At 37.8% G+C, this 18895-nt stretch overlaps 1 protein-coding gene across 5 annotated transcripts in view; it reads right to left on the bottom strand.

Annotated features, from left to right (window-relative positions):
* PCMT1 (protein-L-isoaspartate (D-aspartate) O-methyltransferase) overlaps nt 1-18895 on the bottom strand; it is a 46519-nt gene that overhangs the window by 25637 nt on the left and 1987 nt on the right. For all 5 annotated transcript variants that reach the window (XM_060283776.1, XM_060283775.1, XM_060283778.1 and 2 more), the window contains exons 2-3: nt 1995-2099; nt 744-775 (exon numbers count right to left, since the gene is read on the bottom strand). In XM_060283776.1, coding sequence (XP_060139759.1) covers nt 744-775; nt 1995-2099 — 137 coding nt within the window. The remainder of the gene's footprint in view (nt 1-743; nt 776-1994; nt 2100-18895) is intronic.

Genomic DNA, 18895 nt, shown 5'->3' with positions numbered 1-18895 from the left:
CTTCTAGGTCTTCTGTTATGTTTAAAAAGTCATTTTTATTAAATATTTATAAATACATTGCCTATTTTTTTCTTCTAGTAAAATTATTAGTTCACTATGAATATACGTGTAGAATTTATTTTGGTATAAAGAAGGCTTTAAGTTTAAATAAGAGTTTCTCCAACCCCAAATACTTGCAGAGAATCAGAAAAGCTATTGTTCTTTTCACCAAAAACCAACAGAGTACCGATTCAAATAACTGACATTTAAAACCCAAGAAAATTCGCAACAGATTAAAAGTGCCAAGTAACTTAAAACAGGTCCTTCTCAGAGTTACACAGCTTCATAACTGCTATACGTGACCAGTCCCTAACGAATTATCCAAATAAAATATGAAACATTATTCAACTTGAGATTTCTTTAATGTCTATTATATTTTTAAAATATTCTCTCCCTTAATTAACACACCTCTAAGTAAATAACCTTTTATATACAATTTTTTATATACAATTTTTACATGATTAGATGCTAATGACAACCACCAAAAACTTTAATGAGTTTCTACCAAAAAGAGTTCCTTCTACACATCTTGTATTAAGAATAAGATTATTCTTATTAATTCATTACCAATTTACATAACTCACAGATGACAAAACTGATATAATTAAAAGTTAAAAATGTTCTTTAAACCATTTTTACTGAAGAAAGCACTCTTAGAGGAAAAATGTGATCCATTTGTACCCAAATGACCAAAGTTAACTTACCATGTGTGGAGCACTGATTGTTGCTTGGAACCCTGCAAAAGAAGAAGAGAACTACTGATACATTCAACTGTAAAAACACACGAAATACTCCATGTAATTCCTTTTCTAACATCCATAAGTTGTTTTTCATAATAATTATTTTCACTTTTATGGTCTCAAGAAATAAAACTTTTATTTTGTACTTTACAGTACTGTCATGCACAGTTAAAATTAGAAAATATAATCATGCCAAAGGCTAGCATGCTCAGTGCAACAGTCCCACTATTTCCAAAAATTTCTTCTCCCATATAGTTAGTTAAGGACGAATTTCATTAAGTTGAGTTGATAAATTTATGATGTTTTTTCTTTAGATTTATAAAAAGAAAATAAGCTTCCATATATCACAGAGTATGCAAAACCCTTGCAAAATTAAATTGCTTCATATTTTTGGCACCTTAAAAAAAACTAGAACTGGCAATCAGAGTAGCTTAAGAGACTAATAAGCTACTTCAATTTACTCTTTACACTATCAACTAATGTTAATTAAAACAATCTTTTCTCCATTTTTAGCTTTTAGTTTTTTCTTCCAGTGTTGCTTTCTCAAAACTTATTTACCTGCTTCTGCGTCTGAAGCAATTTTCACTGAGCGGTGGTAGCAGGTGCCTTCGGGGTTCAGAAGCTCCCCAGGATCTTCTCGCTGACTGTTAGAGTGCTTCAAAAGAAGGCAGCACGGCAGCTGGCCCACAAAATCCTGAGGCACTTCTAAGCCTCAAAGGCGCCCACTGCCAAGGCTCAGCAGTTCAACAAAACCTGCTTCAGGAGAAGGAGTTAAATATGGAACTTTCTAAAAACAAGCACAAACCAAAAAATTCAGGGCAAGTGAAGCAGAGAAGTCAGTAATAACTTAGTGACACATTCCCTTTAATACTGATTTTTAAGATTGATGCTAATGCAAAAACCAACCTTAGTCAACACTGAAGACCCTAAAGAAAACTCAGCACATAGCTTAAACTGTAAGTTTTCATTTAAAGTATGTTTTAAGAATATTTTTATAGAATTCTTATATGTATTGTTTAAAAAATAGAAAAGACACTTCATATATTACATCATTTTATTAAACTGGGTAAGTTTGGGATTATGAAACTTACTAAGGCATGAAACTCAAATTAGCAAGGTACTAGATACACATCTGGGTCCCAGCCTATTTTTACTTACATAGATTACAGAGTAAATGAGTAAAATTTGTGACGTTTTCAGAAACCCAAAGCTTACCTATTGATTGTGGAGAATCCATATAAGGGTTACACTTTGCATAGTGAGAGCGGTCTGTGGCCAGCATTACTTCAAATACTTTATCTGTCTTGATGATTCCATTTTCTGAAATGAACGAAGCAATATTTTAAGCTGGAAGTGGCATAATCAGACATATTTTAGAATAATTATTCTGGCTACACTGTAGAGACTAGATTGGAAGAGAGCAAAATTGAAAGTTGTTGCAATGGCTCAGGTAATCACAACCTGGTCTTTAATAATGAAAGTAAGGATGAAGAAAAGTAGAAGGATTTGAGTTATATTTAGTAGGTAATGTATACCTGACTGACTAGATTTGGAGGTGGGAGGGGGGTAATGGTTGAAATGTTGATGTCATATACTGATTTGCAAAATCCTAGACAAGGATCAGAGCTAAGGAAAAAAAGGACAAGTTATTTATTCAGTTAGGAGCTACTGACCATACACATAGAGATATATAGCGGTCAGTTGGATAAATGGATCTGGGGCGCAGGAGAAAAACCTACAACAAAGATATAAATTACTAGTTGTATAGATGGCAACTAAACCAATGGAAGTGAACTAAAGTGGCCAGGTAAGAATACACAAAAGTGTACATTTAGGAGAAATGCAAAGGAAGTAGAGCCTTCAAAGATTATGACAAGGAGCAGACACAGAGGTAGATGAAAATCAAGCAGATATACTGTTACAGAGCCCAAGAGAAACAAATTTTCCAGAAGGAAAGCAAGGTCAATATGCTCTTCCCTCAGTGTCCGTAGGGAGTTGGTTCCAGAACCCCAGCAGATACCAAAATTTGTGGATGCTCAAGCATCTTATATAAAATTGCATAGTTTTTGCATATAACCTACGCATCTCCTCCCATATACTTTAAATCATGGTTAGACTACTTGTAACACCTAATACAATGTAAATGCTATGTAAATAGTTGCCAAACATGTGGCAAATTCAAATTTTGCTTTTTGAAATGTTATGGAACTTTTTTCTTCTTCAAATATTTTCAATACAGTGGGTTGAATCCATGGAGATAGAATCCATGGGTATAGAAGGCTGACTGTATATATTTGCTCCCCCAACTATCAATTCTTTAAGATTAAATATAATGTTAAACTTCAATAGCCCTTATTAACCATGCACACAGTAATTATTCAATAAAGGCGTTATTAACTCACTCAGTAAGTTTACTGTCTAATACATACCAGACACAGTGCTACATACTTAGGGTGATAATAAACAAAATAGCATAGTTCTTGTCCTTACAGCTCTAAAATCTGTAAGATTAAATGTATCAACTTGACTTTAACAATCCAGAAATAAATTTTTTAATCAAAACATGCTTTGCTTTATTTGGCTACACTATGAACAACTTTTTTTTTCAGATTTCTTTTTTTTTAATTGAGGTATAATTGACACACAACATTATATTAGTTTCAGATATACAACATAATGATTCAATATTTGTATATGTTAGAAAATGATCTCCACAATAAGTTAACATCTATTACCATACAATTACAGAATATTTTTTCTTGTGCTGAGAATTTTTAAGATGTACTCTCTCAGTAACCTTCACATATGCAACAGAGTATCATTAACTACAGTCACCATACTGTACATCCCCATGACATTTATTTTACAACTAGAAGTTTGTATCTTTTGACCACCTTCACCCATTTTGCACCCCACCTGCCTCTAGCAGCCACTAATCTGTTCTCTGTATCTATGAGCTTGGTTTTTTGTTTATTTTTTTAGATTCCACATGTAAGTCAGATCATACAGTATTTGTCTTTCTCTAACTTATTTCCTTTCACATAATAGCCTCAAGGTCCATCCATGTTACAAACGACAAGATTTCATTCTTTCTTATGGATGAATAATACTCCATTGTATATAAACATCACAGCATCCATATCTATTCATCCATGGATGGACATTTAGGTTGTTTCCATATCTTAGCTATGGTAAATGATACTGCAATGAACATGGGGGTGCATATATCTTTTCAAATCAGTGTTTTTGTTTTCTTTGGATAAATACGCAGAAATGGAATTGCTGGATCATATGGTAGCTGTATTTTTAATTTTGTGAGGAACCTCCATACACAGTTCTGTAGTGGCTGCAACAATTTATACTCCCACCAGTAGTGCACCAGGGTTCCCTTTTCTTCATAATCTTGTAAACACTTGTTATTTCTTGTCTTTTTGAGAACAGCCATTTTAACAGGTATGAGCTGACAGTACCTCACTGTGGTTTATGATTTGCATTTCCCTGATGATTAATGATGTTGAGCATCTTTTCATGTACCTGTTGGCATTCTGTATGTCTTCTTTGGAAAAATGTCTATTTAGATCCTCTTCCCATTTATTTAATGGGGATTGTTTGATTTTTTTTGCTATTGAGTTGTATATACTTGGGATATTAACCCTTTATCAAATATATGATTTGCAAATATCTTCTCCCATTCAGTAGGTTGCCACAGCTATTTTAAAATGAGACTTAAGCATCATGAGAAGTTTAAAATATTTATGCAAATGAATTTAATGTATTCATCAACTGTGGAGCCTCCAGGTTCTAGAGAGTAATGGTGCCCACCAGAATCTGAATTTCTCCACATAGCCACTCAAAAACCACCTAAACCTAAGATCAAGAAGGGGCATAAACAAAACCACACATGACCCATGCCTTCACATTACTAGGACATAGAGAATATCCAGACTTCATATTACTTACCAGTAGAAAAATAAACAACACATTCCAACAAAGCTTCTGCTATTGCTGCAAGCCTGTGGGTATAGAAAGCAAAGGTAGGGACTGAAGTTTAAAAGACTAAGTAGAAGGAAGTAGGGAATGCAGATGAAGCACAGACAAAATTATTCCCAGAAAGAGAAACTACAACACTAAGTACTAAAATAGTGAACACAGGTCTGGGACTTAGAAGTTCACTGTACTGGCTACAAGGAAGGAACTTAAACATCAGCAGGCTAACAAAGGTCCCAATACCATTCAATGGCGAAAGAACAGTCGTTTTCAACAAATGGTGCTGGGACAACTGGATAGCCACATGAAAAGAATAAAGTTCAATCTTTACCTCATATCAAATACAAAACTTAACTCAAAATGGATCAAAGATCTAAACAAAGAACTAAAATAATAAAAATCACAGAAGAAAATACTGGGGTGAGTCTTCATGACCTTGGATTTGGCGGTGGATTCTTAGATATGACACCAAAAACATGAGCAATAAGAGAAAAAAATGGATAAACTGGATTTCATCAAAATTAAACACTTTTGTGCTTCAAAGGGCATTATCAAGAAAAAGGTAGGGCTTCCCTGGTGGCGCAGTGGTTGAGAGTCCACCTGCCAATGCATGGGACACGGGTTCGTGCCCCGATCTGGGAAGACTCCACATGCCGCGGAGCGGCTGGGCCCGTGAGCCATGGCCGCTGAGCCTGCAGTCCGGAGCCTGTGTTCCACAATGGGAGAGGCCACAACAGTGAGAGGCCCGCGTACCGCAAAAAAAAAAAAAAAAGAAAAAGGTAACTCACAGAACGAGAGAAAAATAATTTGTAGATCATACAACTGAAAAAGGACTTTTATCTAGAATATATAAAGAATTCTTATATTTCAATGTAAAAGGACAATAACTCAATTTTAAAATGTGCAAACTATCTGAACAGACATTTCTCCAAAGAAGATATACAAATAGCCAATAAGCACATAAAAAGATGCTGGACATCATTAGTCATCAGAGAAATGCAAATTAAAACCACAGTGAGATACCATTTCATACCCACTAGGATGGCTATAATCAAACTGTCAGATAATAACAAGTGTTGCAAAAATGTGAAGAAATCAGACACTTATGCACTGCAAGTAGGAATGTGAAATGGTGCAGCCACTTTGAAAAACAGCCTGGCAGTTCCTCAAATGGTTAAACAGAGAATTACCATAGGACCTAGCAATTCTACTCATATGTGTATACCCAAGAGAAGTGAAAACGTATGTCTATACGAAAACTTGTACACAAATGTTCACAGCAGCATTATTCATGATACCCAAAAAGTGGAAACAACCCAAATGTCCATCAACTGATGAACAGATAAACAAAATGTGGTATATATCCATACAATGGAATATTATTATGTCATAAAAAAGAATGAAGTACTGATTCATTCATCCTATTATGTAGATGAACCTTGAAAACATTATGCTAAGTGAAAAAACTCAGTCACAAAAGCTCGCATATTGTATGATTCTATTTAATGAAATTTCCAGAATAGGCAAATCTATAGAGAAAGAAAATAGATTATTGGTTGCTTATGGTTGGGGGAATAGGAGGGCAAAACAGGGTATCTTTCTGAGGTGATGAAAAAATTAGATGACCACGGTAGCGGTTGCACGTATCTGTAAATATATCCAAAACCACCGAATTTTACAATCTAAATTAGTGAATTATATAGTATGGAACTGTACTTTAAATTTAAAAAAAAAAATTTAGTGGGACCAGGGATGGCAAACACAAGAAGCAATGCTTCTGGGGGAGAATCATACAGGCAGGGAAAGGATGGTGCCTCTTGATATGGCAATGTAGGGAAAGAAGGAAGAAAATTAAGGATCCTACAGAATCAGAAGAGCAACAAGATATGCCAACTCCCCCCCTTTTCTCACCACTATTACCAATATCATTATCCATTAAAGAAACTGCAAGTCACTATACTGACAGAAGTGCTCTTGAACTGTGTCCACAAAATGCCTAAAAATAGGAAAAACAAAAACAAACAAAAACTCCAGTCAAAGCTACTATAAAAAGTGTAAAAAGAAAACAATACGCAGGGCTTCCTGGTGGCACAGTGGTTAGAAATCCACCTGCCGACAGGAATAAAGACACAGATGTAGAGAATGGACTTCAGGACACATCAGGGGTGGGAAGGGTAAACTGGGACGAAGTGAGAGAGTAACACTGACAGGTATACACTACCAAATGTAAAATAGATAGCTAGTGGGAAGCAGCTGCATAGCACAGGGAGATCAGCTCAGCGCTTTGAGACCACCTAGAGGGGTGGGATAAAGAGGGTGGGAGGGAGACGCAAAAGGGAGGGAATATGGGTATATACGTATGCATACAGCTGATTCACTTCGTTATACAGCAGAAACTAACAGAACATTGTAAACCAATTATACTCCAATAAAGATGTTAAAGGAAAAAAGAAAAAAAAACCGTGAACTACCTTTGTAGGCTAGAGATTAAAGCAAAATGACCGTTTAAAAAAAAAAAAAAAGAGAATCCACCTGCCAACGCAGGAGACACAGGTTCCAGCCCTGGTCCGGGAAGATCCCACATGCCGCAGAGCAACTAAACCTGTGCGCCACAACTACTGAGCCTGCGCTTTAGAGCCTGCGAGCCACAACTACTGAAGCCCACAAGCCACAGCTACTGAAGCCTACGTGCACCACAACTACCAAAGTCCGCACATCCTAGAGCCTGTGCTCCGCAACGAGAAGCCACCACAGTGAGCCTACGCGCACCACAACGAAGAGTAGCCCCTGCTCCCTGCAACTAGAGAAAGCCCGCGCACAGCAACGAAGACCCAACGCCGCCAAAAATAAATAAATAAATTAGTTAATTAATTCAAAAAAAAAGAACACTGTGAGAAAGGGAATAAACTTAAAAAAAAAAAAAGAAACCAATATGCAAATCAAAACATTTCAGCTGGGGGGGTCCAGTGGTTAGGACTTGGCGCTTTCACTGCAGGGGGCCTGGGTTCGATCCCTGATCGGGGAACTAAGATCCCACAAGCCGTGAGGCATGGCCAAAAATAAAAAAATAGAAAACTATCAGACTAAAACAAGGGAAAAAATGTCAAGTCTCAAGGCCAAAAAAATCAAATTATCTAATAAGAGTTTAAAAAAAAGGCAACCATTAGCTTTCTTAAGAGTAACGTTCAAAGCAAAGCAAGAATGAAGCAGCAGCGTTTTCAAGAAATTCAAGGAAAGAAAGGGCAAGTTAACAATTAAAAAGGAGCAAACTGGGCTTCCCTGGTGGCACAGTGGTTGAGAGTACGCCTGCTGAGGCAAGGGACGCGGGTTCGTGCCCCGGTCCAGGAAGATCCCACATGCCGCGGAGCGGCTGGGCCCGTGAGCCATGGCCGCTGAGCCTGCGTGTCCGGAGCCTGTGCTCCGCAACGGGAGAGGCCACAACAGTGAGAGGCCCGCGTACCGCAAAAAAAAAAAAAAAAAAAAAAAAAAAAAGTAGCAAACTACTGATATTCCCAACAACATGAACAAATCTCAAGAGCACTAATCTCAGTGAAAGAAGCCAGGAGATTTTACACTATATGAGTCCATCTAATATTAAATTCCCAAAAAGTCAAAACCATAGTGTCAGAAGGCCAATCTGCAGTTGCTAGGAGTCAGGGGTTAAAGGAGGAGATTAATTGCAAAGGGCACGAGAAAACTTTGTGGGTGAAAGAAATGTTCTATATCAGAGATCAGCAAACTTCTGTTAAGATCCAAACAGTAAATATTTTAGGCTTTGCAGGCCGTATAGTCTCTGTTGCAACTATGCGACTCTGCCATTGAAGTGCAAGAACAGCCACACACAAGACATAAATGAATGGGTGTGGCTATGTTCAAATAAATCTTTATTTCTAAAAACAGGCAGCAGGCCAGATTTGGCCTGTGGGATGTAGTTTGCTCACCCCTGTTTTACCTCATTAGGGTGGTGGTTACACACCTATATTTGTCAAAATTTTCAAATCATACTCTTAAAATTGGTGCGTTTTTACATAAATTATATCTCAATAAAGCTGATTTTTTAAAAGTATAAGCCAAGGATTTTATATGCAGCCAAAACTGTTCTTCAAATATCAAGGTTATAGGAAAAAAAGTCTTGAATGTGCAAGAACTCAGGGACTGCTGTACACACAAGCCCTTCCTAAGGAATCTTGTAGAAGATGTGCTTCATCTAAACAAGGGATTACTAGGGATACGTCAGAAAAGGACACATATCCAATTTTAGAGCAAAGACTAAAATTAAAAGGGTGGATTGGTCTGCCTTCAGCAAGAATCCTGTCAAGTTATTTTAGCCAGAATCCCCCATTACCCCTGATGTTTCCTCTTAGTAATTTTCCACCCACTGATGCCCACCCTGCTCCTAGGCTATAAATCCCCACTTGCTCATGCTGTATTGGGAACTGAGCCCAGTTTTACACTGAGGTCTCTTTTCCCCTATTGCAATAGTTTCTGAATAACATCTGTTTTTAACTCTTTTTAAATTATTTTATACTATTTTTTAAATAGGTAATAGTTTTTTAAACTATTTTTTTAAAAAACTAAAAGGGTAAAGACAGTGATGGAATAATAATACTTAAACGTTATTTGTTCTGACAAAATAGAAAGAAGGCAACTAAAAACAATGGGAAGAGGAAAAAAAGGGGAAAGTAGAATTAGATCACTGAGTCATATAGGTGACAGGAGGAATCAAAGGATACCACTTAATACTGACTGACCAGACAGTAAATAGTTAAGAAAAGGTGGTTTAAGGACACTATAAAAGGTATAAATACAGACTCTCCAAATAACAAAAGAATATTTTAAAAAATCAGCAAACAAGGCACACCAACTAGAGAAACACTTAAATACTCACAGACTAGGTTATATTAATAAATCATCCGTCCATTTGAAAATATTATAAACTTTGGATTAATTAACCCAAATAGAAAGTACTGTTTCTACACAAATAAGCTTAGGCAAGCTACCTGTAAAGGTCATTAAAATAAAACAGTGAAAGCATTTTTTAAAAAGTTTTAAAAGCAGCGTAATAAGAGAGATATTGGACTTCCCTGGTGGCGCAGTGGTTAAGAATCTGCCTGCCAATGCAGGGGATACGGGTTCGATCCCTGGTCCAGGAGGATCCCACATGCCATGGAGCAACTAAGCCCGTGTACCACAACTACTGAGCTTGTGCTCTAGAGCCTGTGAGCCACAACTACTGAGCCTGCGTGCCACAACTATGGAAGCCCGCCTAGAGCCCGTGCTCCGCAACAAGAGAAGCCACCGCAATGAGAAGCCTGCGCCCCACAACGAAGAGCAGCCCCCACTTGCTGCAACTAGAGAAAGCCCGTGCGCAGCAACGAAGACCCAACACAGCCAAAAAATAAATAAATAAAGTAAATTTTAAAAAAAAAGATATCATTTACTAAATATTTGTCATGTGCCAGAGACAAAATCCTAAGCACATTACATACACTATCTTTTGAGGCAAGAACTTAGAAACTATGAAACAATCTTATGCTGTCTCTAACAATCCTATAAAGTAAGCACTATTATTACTCCATCTTACAGATAATAAAATTGAGTTCAGAAAGACTAATTTGTTCCAGATCACAGAGCAAATAAGGGGTAGGGCCATTCAAATTGAGATGTTAGATTCCTGTTGACCAGTTCACTGTACTGCTACTACCATATTCAAATAGCTTAGTGACTTCTACTAATTCATTTCTCAAAATACTTCTTGAGTGGGTCATCTGCCCTGAATTCAATTCAAATTCCAGAGGGGTGATTCATAGACTCTCAAGGTCAGAAGGGTCATCAAGTCTAACTTCTTCATAAATTGGTACCACGATCTCTACTTGAAGAGCTGCACTGATGTGGAACAGTTCTTTGCACATTCAGACCACACTAATTATCAAAACACTTCCCTGTATTAAGAGGAAATCTCCCTCTTTATAACTCACTTATATAAACCTTTAGTGCTACGCTCTGCAGTCACAAAGAATATGCTGAATTTTCTATCCAACCAACACTTTTTACACACCTGAACATATCATGACCATTTCAAGCCTTATCTTTTTCAGGTTAAGCAGCCTCACTCAATACATCCAATTACCATCATATTCACTTACTCATTCTTCTCTAGATGAATATCTGTAACATCTAAAATCAAACACATTGCTATAGGCACATTCTAAAAATCAAGTAAATTAAAGAGATTACTTCCCTTAAGCTAGATAATATACATCTACCAAACTCATGTGAGTTTCTTTGGCTGATTTCTTACTCTACAGAGGGACACAGAATTTACTAAAAAACCCTAAATAGTTTTAAAAGCATGTCACCAGTCATTTATTAAGAAGCTGAACACATAAGCCTCAGGATAAAGCTTCCTTAGACCATTATTGGGTGGTTTCCAAAATTTTCACTACAAGGTTCTTATTATTTGCTTTTTCCCAGGATTCCATATTTTGAAAGATGCCTAAAGCAAGCTATATTTACTAAGTTATTAAATCATTTTCCCGTTTTTGACAATCTGACATATACAATTGCCAGTGCCCTGAAATATTTCTAGCAAACAGCCAAGTAATTTAACATTTCACTTTGCATGTATAGCCTAATTATGAGTAAACATGCAATTACCATTAGGCTTTCTAAATTAGTGAACAGTTTTAAAACTACCCATGCCCAATTTTCCTGCACCCTAAGGACCAAAGATCCTAATTAAATAATTATAATAAGGGTTAATGTTGATCCAAATATGCAATGGATCCAAATGAGAAGTTAGCAGAATTCAAAAAGGAGAATGCAATAGAATCCAAGCTATAAACCAAATAATTAAAAAAACTTGAAAAAATTAGAGCCACGTTAAGAAGGTATCTGTTCCTCTTCTCAACCTAAGGAGTGGGAAGGGTGAAGAGGGAGATAAATTCCAGGAAAAAGACAAAAATACTACACAAGAGTCATGATTTAGGTAAGAAGAAACTGTGACATGATTTCAAGCAACTGATGAAGTGTAAAAAAAGGAAAAACAAGGAATTCCCTGGTGGTCCAGTAGTTAGGACTTGATGCTTTCACTGCTTTCAATCCCTGGTCAGGGAATCAAGATTCACAAGCCATGCGGCCAAAAAACAAAAAGGAAAAACATTTGACTATTCCTCCTCAATACTAGAGGAGTCTGTGATATTAGAAACAAAGAGCAGGGAATAAACTCTTGCATGCTACATAGCTCAGCAAAGTGTTGACCCAGTCATTAATGTTTGTGATGATGGTTGTTAATTTTCAACACAAAAATCAACAAAATGATTTATTTATTGCTCAGAACAAAATGAAATGCTATCAATTCTGACAATATAAAAGAGCCCCTAGGGGCTTCCCTGGTGGCAAAGTGGTTCAGAGTCCGCCTGCCGATGTAGGGGACGTGGGTTCATGTGCTGTGGAGCGGCTGGGCCCATGAGCCATGGCCACTGAGCCTGCGCGTCCGGAGCCTGTGCTCTGCAACGGGAGAGGCCACAGCAGTGAGCGGCCCGTGTACCGCAAAAAAAAAAAGCCCCTAATAAGTTGGAAAATGAATATCCTTTCTTACGAAGTGGAAGGGTTAAGGGATAGTGTCAGTTTATAAATTATGGAACAAAAAATTGAGGTTAAAGTATATTACTCAAAGTTACAAAGGTAACCACAATAGAAGAAGCAAAAATTACGGTATAATTGTATGTGGGGAAGGGAGTAAGTTTAGAGGGTGTAAATACTCCTCCATCTTGGCAAGAAGTCAGTAGATGACGTCTAAAGTTGATAAAGAAATAGCAGTTTAAGCATATGCTTTAGAGACTGAAGACAATCACCAGAAGACCCAAATATGTAGTTAAAAGTGTTCACTCGAGGCAGTCTGGGAGCGGGGAGGAGCAGGGCAAGCAATTGTTATTTTTCATTATAAACCCTTCTGTATTATTTTATCTTTAAACATGTACACATGGTCACTCGACTGAAAATTAATCTTAATTGTCCTAACCTTGTTATCACAGATGGATAGTACCTATAGAGATGTATACACAATGTGTATTTGCTCTAGTGAGCAAGATGTAAGATGTGGCAGGGACTCCTTTTCTTTTCTTTTAATTTATTTATTTTATTTACTTATTTTTGGCTGCATTGGGTCTTCGTTGCTGCGTGCAGGATTTCTCTAGTTGCGGGGAGCAGGGACTACTCTTCGTTGCGGTGCACCGGCTTCTCATTGCAGTGGCTTCTCTTGTTGCGGGGCACGGGCTCTAGACACGTGGACTTCAGTAGTCGTGGCTTGCAGGCCCTAGAGTGTAGGCTCAGTAGTTGTGGCGCACAGGCTTAGTTGCTCTGTGGCATCTTCCCAGACTAGGGCTCGAACCCGTGTCCCCTGCATTGGCAGACGGATTCTTTTTTTTTTTTTTTTTTTTGCGGTACGCGGGCCTCTCACTGCTGTGGCCTCTCCCGTTGCGGAGCACAGCCTCCGGACGCGCAGGCTCAGCGGCCATGGCTCACGGGCCCAGCCACTCCGCGGCATGTGGGATCTTCCCAGACCGGGGCATGAACCCGTGTCCCCTGCATCCGCAGGCGGATTCTTAACCACTGCACCACCAGGGAAGCCCCAGGTACTCCTTTTCTTTCACAGTGGTAGAACTGGGTGCATTATCTAGCCTCTCTGTAGTTACGTGTAGCCTTATGGTTAAGTTCTTGTCAATGAGAACACAGGCAGAAATTATGTATGCAACTTCAGATAATGCCCTTAAAAAGAATGTGCATTTTCTCCTTTCCTCATTTTTCTCCCCACCAGCTGGAATATGGAAAGGATGGAGGTAAACTATCTTCAACTTTGTAGATGAGGGAAAGATTTTAGGAAGCACAACAAGAAAGAAGGAGCCCAGGTCCTCAAGACCATGGAACCACCATATTAGTTCTGAACTGCTTATACTTGGATTGTTACAGGAAACAGAAACTTTCATTTTGTTTAAGCCATTGTTATTTTGGTCTTTATTACAGCAGATGAACAGGTACCCTAAAACACAAGGTATCTGAGGAGTAAAATGAGATCAGTCTGAAGAACAGGATTGGGTTGGCGCGTGGCAACAGGTTGTAGAAGACCCTTAAAAGGCCTGAAAGCTAAGCAAGAGGTGTTTACAATTGATACAGTAAGCAATAGAAGTCTAGGCAGAAAAGAGACATAACAGAAAACAGTACACTAGGACAATCAGTATAATGTGTAGAATGAACCTGAGAGGAGAGAAATTGAAAGTGTGATGACCAATCAGACACTTGAAGGCATATCACTCCAAGTGACAACTAAGAACCCAGGCTAGGATAGTATCAGTGAAAATACAGTGAAAGAGATGACTATGAAAGGTATTTGTAATGACTGTTGAGTTAATTTGGGGACAGTCTGAAAGAATCAATAACTATTCCAAGACTTTTGATCTGGGAGAATAGAAGACTAGAAGCAATCCTGGCAGAGATGGAGAAAGAAGAGATCCTGTGCTGGTATGAAGCACTGAAAACACAGGTAAGAAAATAAGCTGCAGATGGATTTCAAGTCATGTAGAAACATTCTCTAAATTTCTGTAAGTAACTTGTTACAAAGTTACATCTCAATAAAAGAAATATTACATAATTATATTAGTTTTATGACTTTGAGTGGTTGTTAATCATCTACTCTCTATTTCTTCTCCACTAACAAAATGCCAGGGAAAACAATAAGAAATGAACAAAATCGTCCCCTTTTATTTCCCATCTAGAATGATTAGGTGTGATATGAGGTAAGTGGAGCCTGAGACACTCTCCATACAGAAAATCTGAAAGGGATTAGTTTTAAATTCACACTATAATCAAAGAAGAATTTTAAGTGATGTCAAGTTATGATAAAGCATATCATCTAAGACCAGAGATTATTCAAAAATACATCTTTCTCGGGGCGGGGAGGGTGATGAATTGGGAGATTGGGATTGACATACATACACTATTGATACTATGTATAAAATAGATAACTATGGGCTTCCCTGGTGGCTCAGTGGTTAAGAATCCTCCTGCCAATGCAGGGGACACGGGTTTGAGCCCTGGTCCAGGAAGATAGCACATGTTGCAGAGCAACTAAGCCTGTGCGCCACAACTACTGAGCCTGTGCTCTAGAGCCTGCGAGCCACAACTACTGAAGCCCATGAGCCACAACTACTGAAGCCCGCACACCTAGAGCCCGTGCTCCACAACAAGAGGAGCCACCTCAATGAGAAGCCCGTGCACCGCAACGAAGAGTAGCCCCTGTTCACGGCATCTAGAGAAAGCCCACGCACAGCAATGAAGACCCAACACAGCCAAAACTAATATATAAATAAAATAAAGTAGGTAACTAATGAGAACCTACTGTATAGATCAGGGAACTCTACTCAATGCTCTGTGGTGACCTAAATAGGAAGGAAATCTAAAAAAGAGGGGATACATGTATACGTATAGCCAATTCACTCTGCTGTACAGTAGAAACTAACACAACATTGGTAAAGCAACTATACACCAATAAAAATTAATTAAAAAAATACATCTTTCTCTAAACCATTATCATTCTTAATAAATACATGTAATTAACTATCTTGACACTATTTCTCAAAGGAGGATGTTCCCTGCACTCCTCACATCTCTGACAAACTAAAATGTTATGCAAAACTCTAAAATATAGGTAACCAAAAGTTAACTTCTGTGGCTCTCTCCTAAAACACACCCACCCACCCACCCCCAACATACATATCCCACAGGTGATTTCATGCAAACCATGATGTGATTAAATTGACAGAATCTTGGATTTGGAAGGGTCCTGAGAGGTCTAGTATACAGTGAAAGCAGATGACAAATCTCTTCCACAATATCCCTTACAGTGAAATGGTCAACCATTCTTTGCTTCAACATATCCAGTGACAGAAAACACTACTTTTCAAAGCCAAATCTTTGACTGTTAGGATAGCTTTGTGAATACTTCCTTATAATGAGCCAAAATGTGCCTCCCATTTGTCCTGGTTTTACCCTCTACTACATGATTTCCCTCAAATATTTAAACACTACTGCTCTCTGTAACTTTCTCATTGCTAAATCAAACCACCTCCATCTCATCAAATCATCATATAAAATGCTGATGCTCTTGTCATCTTGACCACTCTTGTCTGATAATCTTCGGTTTTTCACTGTTATGCTTAAAGCATGTTGGCCAGAACTAAGTGCAACACTAATAAAAATATGTGGAACAGCACAATGGAACTAAGATCACATTGAATAGAATGTAATACAACCTATTATGTGGATTTAGTGCTGCCCAATAGAACTTCTTATGATAATGGAAATGTTCTACATCTGCACTGTCCAGCAGGTCAGCCACTAGCCTCGTGTGCCTACTGAGCTCTTGAAATGTGGTTGGTATGACTGAGGAACTGAATTTTTAATTTTAGTTAAATTTAAGTAGACACATTGATATTAAAATTCTCCCTCAAAATCTTACCTATTAAATCTTATTCAATGCACTGTAAGTTTACTTACTAGTATATACCCATAAGACTGACTTGATATAAGTTAAAATGAGGAAGTATTTTCTGCATTCTAAATGAAGCCCAAATTTCTGAAAAAAGTCACTTAGGATCTTATTACCTGGCTTTCTTTGGCCCATGAATGCACATGATAAAACTAATAGAATATTCTCTTTTCCAGTATTTATGCTACTAGTTGATAAGAACTGACACTCTAAATAGAATAAGAATAATTTCAATTTATTTGCAGAGATAAATAAGGATACAAAAACTATAAATTATCATAATGCTTACAAATTTAAGTGCCTACTGAAGAAGGTCTCCACTTTAATGTCTTACAAGGAACTCAAACCAAACATCTCCCCAAATAAACCCCTGCTCTCCCACACTTCCTTGCATCCCCCCACCCCCCCAAAATCCCTGCTGCTCACTCGTTTCCAACTCAGAAAATGGCAAATCATTCCCATTGCCCAGGTCTAAAACCTTAGTGTCATATCCTCGACTGCAGTCTTTCTCCTACACCGCAAATCCAAATCTAGCACGTTCTATTTTCTCTGTCTAGAATGCCTGTTCCCCAGCTCTACCTGCATGGCTTGAATTTCTTCCCCGTCACCAAATCTTTACTCAAATGACACCTTAGTGAGGCCTTCTTGCCTACAACTGCAAACCTACTACGCCATATGCCCTATCCTCCTTCCTTACTTTGCCACTTATCATGTGAACATATATTTTATTTGTCTGCTCCCACAAGAAGTAAGCTACAAGAGAGAATAGATGTTTGTTTCTCATTGCTGTATCCCCAGCGTCTTGCATATAGAAGATAGTCAAATATCAGTTGACTGATTTGACAAATTCTATATACATTATACATGCAAAATGACACAATCAAGGATGCAAAGGAAATATAAGTAGAAATAACTGATGGATTAGGGTAGTGGACTGAATTTTTTTTACAAAAATAAAATAGGTAAAAGAACAATTGTTAGCTTTGTTTTAAGTGGCCAGTACAGCATTTGAAGTCTGTTAAGAGTTCACCTTCCACAAACACTCTGGCTTGGACATCCCTGCTCTAGGAGACCACCTCTGTCAAGCTCATCCGCTCCTGCCCCCTTCTTTTCCTTTTACCATGGCGTGAAATTATCCCAACAAAAGTAGAAAATAAACTCTAATATAAACATTACTTGAATTGTCCCATTCCCTGGAATAAGTAGGCTCACAGTTGTTTTGAATTAAGTTAATTTGTTTCATGAGTACCTTATCAGCCTATAATTATAAAATAATACTTTTCATTTCTAAAGACCTGTAATGTCCAACATGTGGCTAGTAGTTAAATTTAATTTAAATAATACAAAAATCCAGTTCCTCAGTTGTGCTAACCACATTTCAAATGCTCAACGCCTCATGTAGCTGGCGGCTATGGTACTGAACAGCACAGATACAGACATTACAAGCAGCTCTGTTGGGCAGGACTGCTACAGACTTTTTTCCTAAAATTTTATTTTAAAGCATAAAACTGATTCAACTACAACACTGGCAGGGTTTAATCTTGTAATTTTCAGTTCTCTATGTCAGTGATTCTCAAGTGTGGTCCCCAGACCAGCAGGAGCATATTACTTAGGAACTTGTTAGAAATACAAATTATCAAGAGCCCCAGCAATCTGTCTTAATTTGTTTTAACAAGCTCTCCAGATGATCCTGGAGATTTTGAAGCATGCTCAAGTTTTAGACCACTGTTCTCAGTCACTTAAGAGCATTTATCATCACAACATAAGCTATGAGACATTATGAGATGTACCATTAGAGTCTAAAGTACTCTGTAAATGATATATCAAGTATGAAATCATAAACAATCATTTCTATTATGCTTTATAAAAGAAAAGCCTCAGTAGGTATTTTCAATAAAATAATTATAATAATATTAAAATGAAACCAATCGTGAACTTTATTTCGTTAAAAAAAATTAAAACTAATTTGCTTCCTCTTCCAATTTGCAGACCCTTTTTCACTTCAATATCAGCATAATCACATTTTAATCTTTTTCTAAAGATTTAGTTAGAAGTCTTAGGAAGAATACACAAGGGTGGAATAACCTGTAAAGAGTGAGAAATTTTCAATTTGTGCCAACTGAAATTCTCCCTTGAACAAATATTACTGTTGTAACAAACTAATAAATAAAAATGAAATCTGGGGCTTCCCTGGTGGCGCAGTGGTTGAGAGTCCGCCTGCCGATGCAGGGGACACGGTTCGTGCCCTGGTCTGGGAAGATCCCACATGCCCGCGGAGCGGCTGGGCCCGTGAGCCATGGCCGCTGAGCCTCCGCGTCCGGAGCCTGTGCTCAGCAACGGGAGAGGCCACAACAGTGAGAGGCCCGCGTACCAAAAAAAAAAAAGGAATCTATTGGCTAGAACCAATTCAGCAAGAAGTTGAAACTAAAGTTGCACAAGTGTTACAAAAGAAGCTAAACAATTTGAGCACTCTTATTTCCTCTTACCAATCATAGCTCTAGTATAAAATGAAACATCCACAATATCAACATCCATGTATGTTAAATATTTCTCATTAAATTTTCTGATAGGAAAACATCCTTAG

Source organism: Globicephala melas, chromosome 14, assembly GCF_963455315.2.
Source record: "Globicephala melas chromosome 14, mGloMel1.2, whole genome shotgun sequence".
Classification (NCBI taxonomy): Eukaryota; Metazoa; Chordata; class Mammalia; order Artiodactyla; family Delphinidae; genus Globicephala; species Globicephala melas.
Note: the sequence above shows the minus strand (reverse complement) of the source record. Positions and strands in the feature narration are given on the sequence as shown.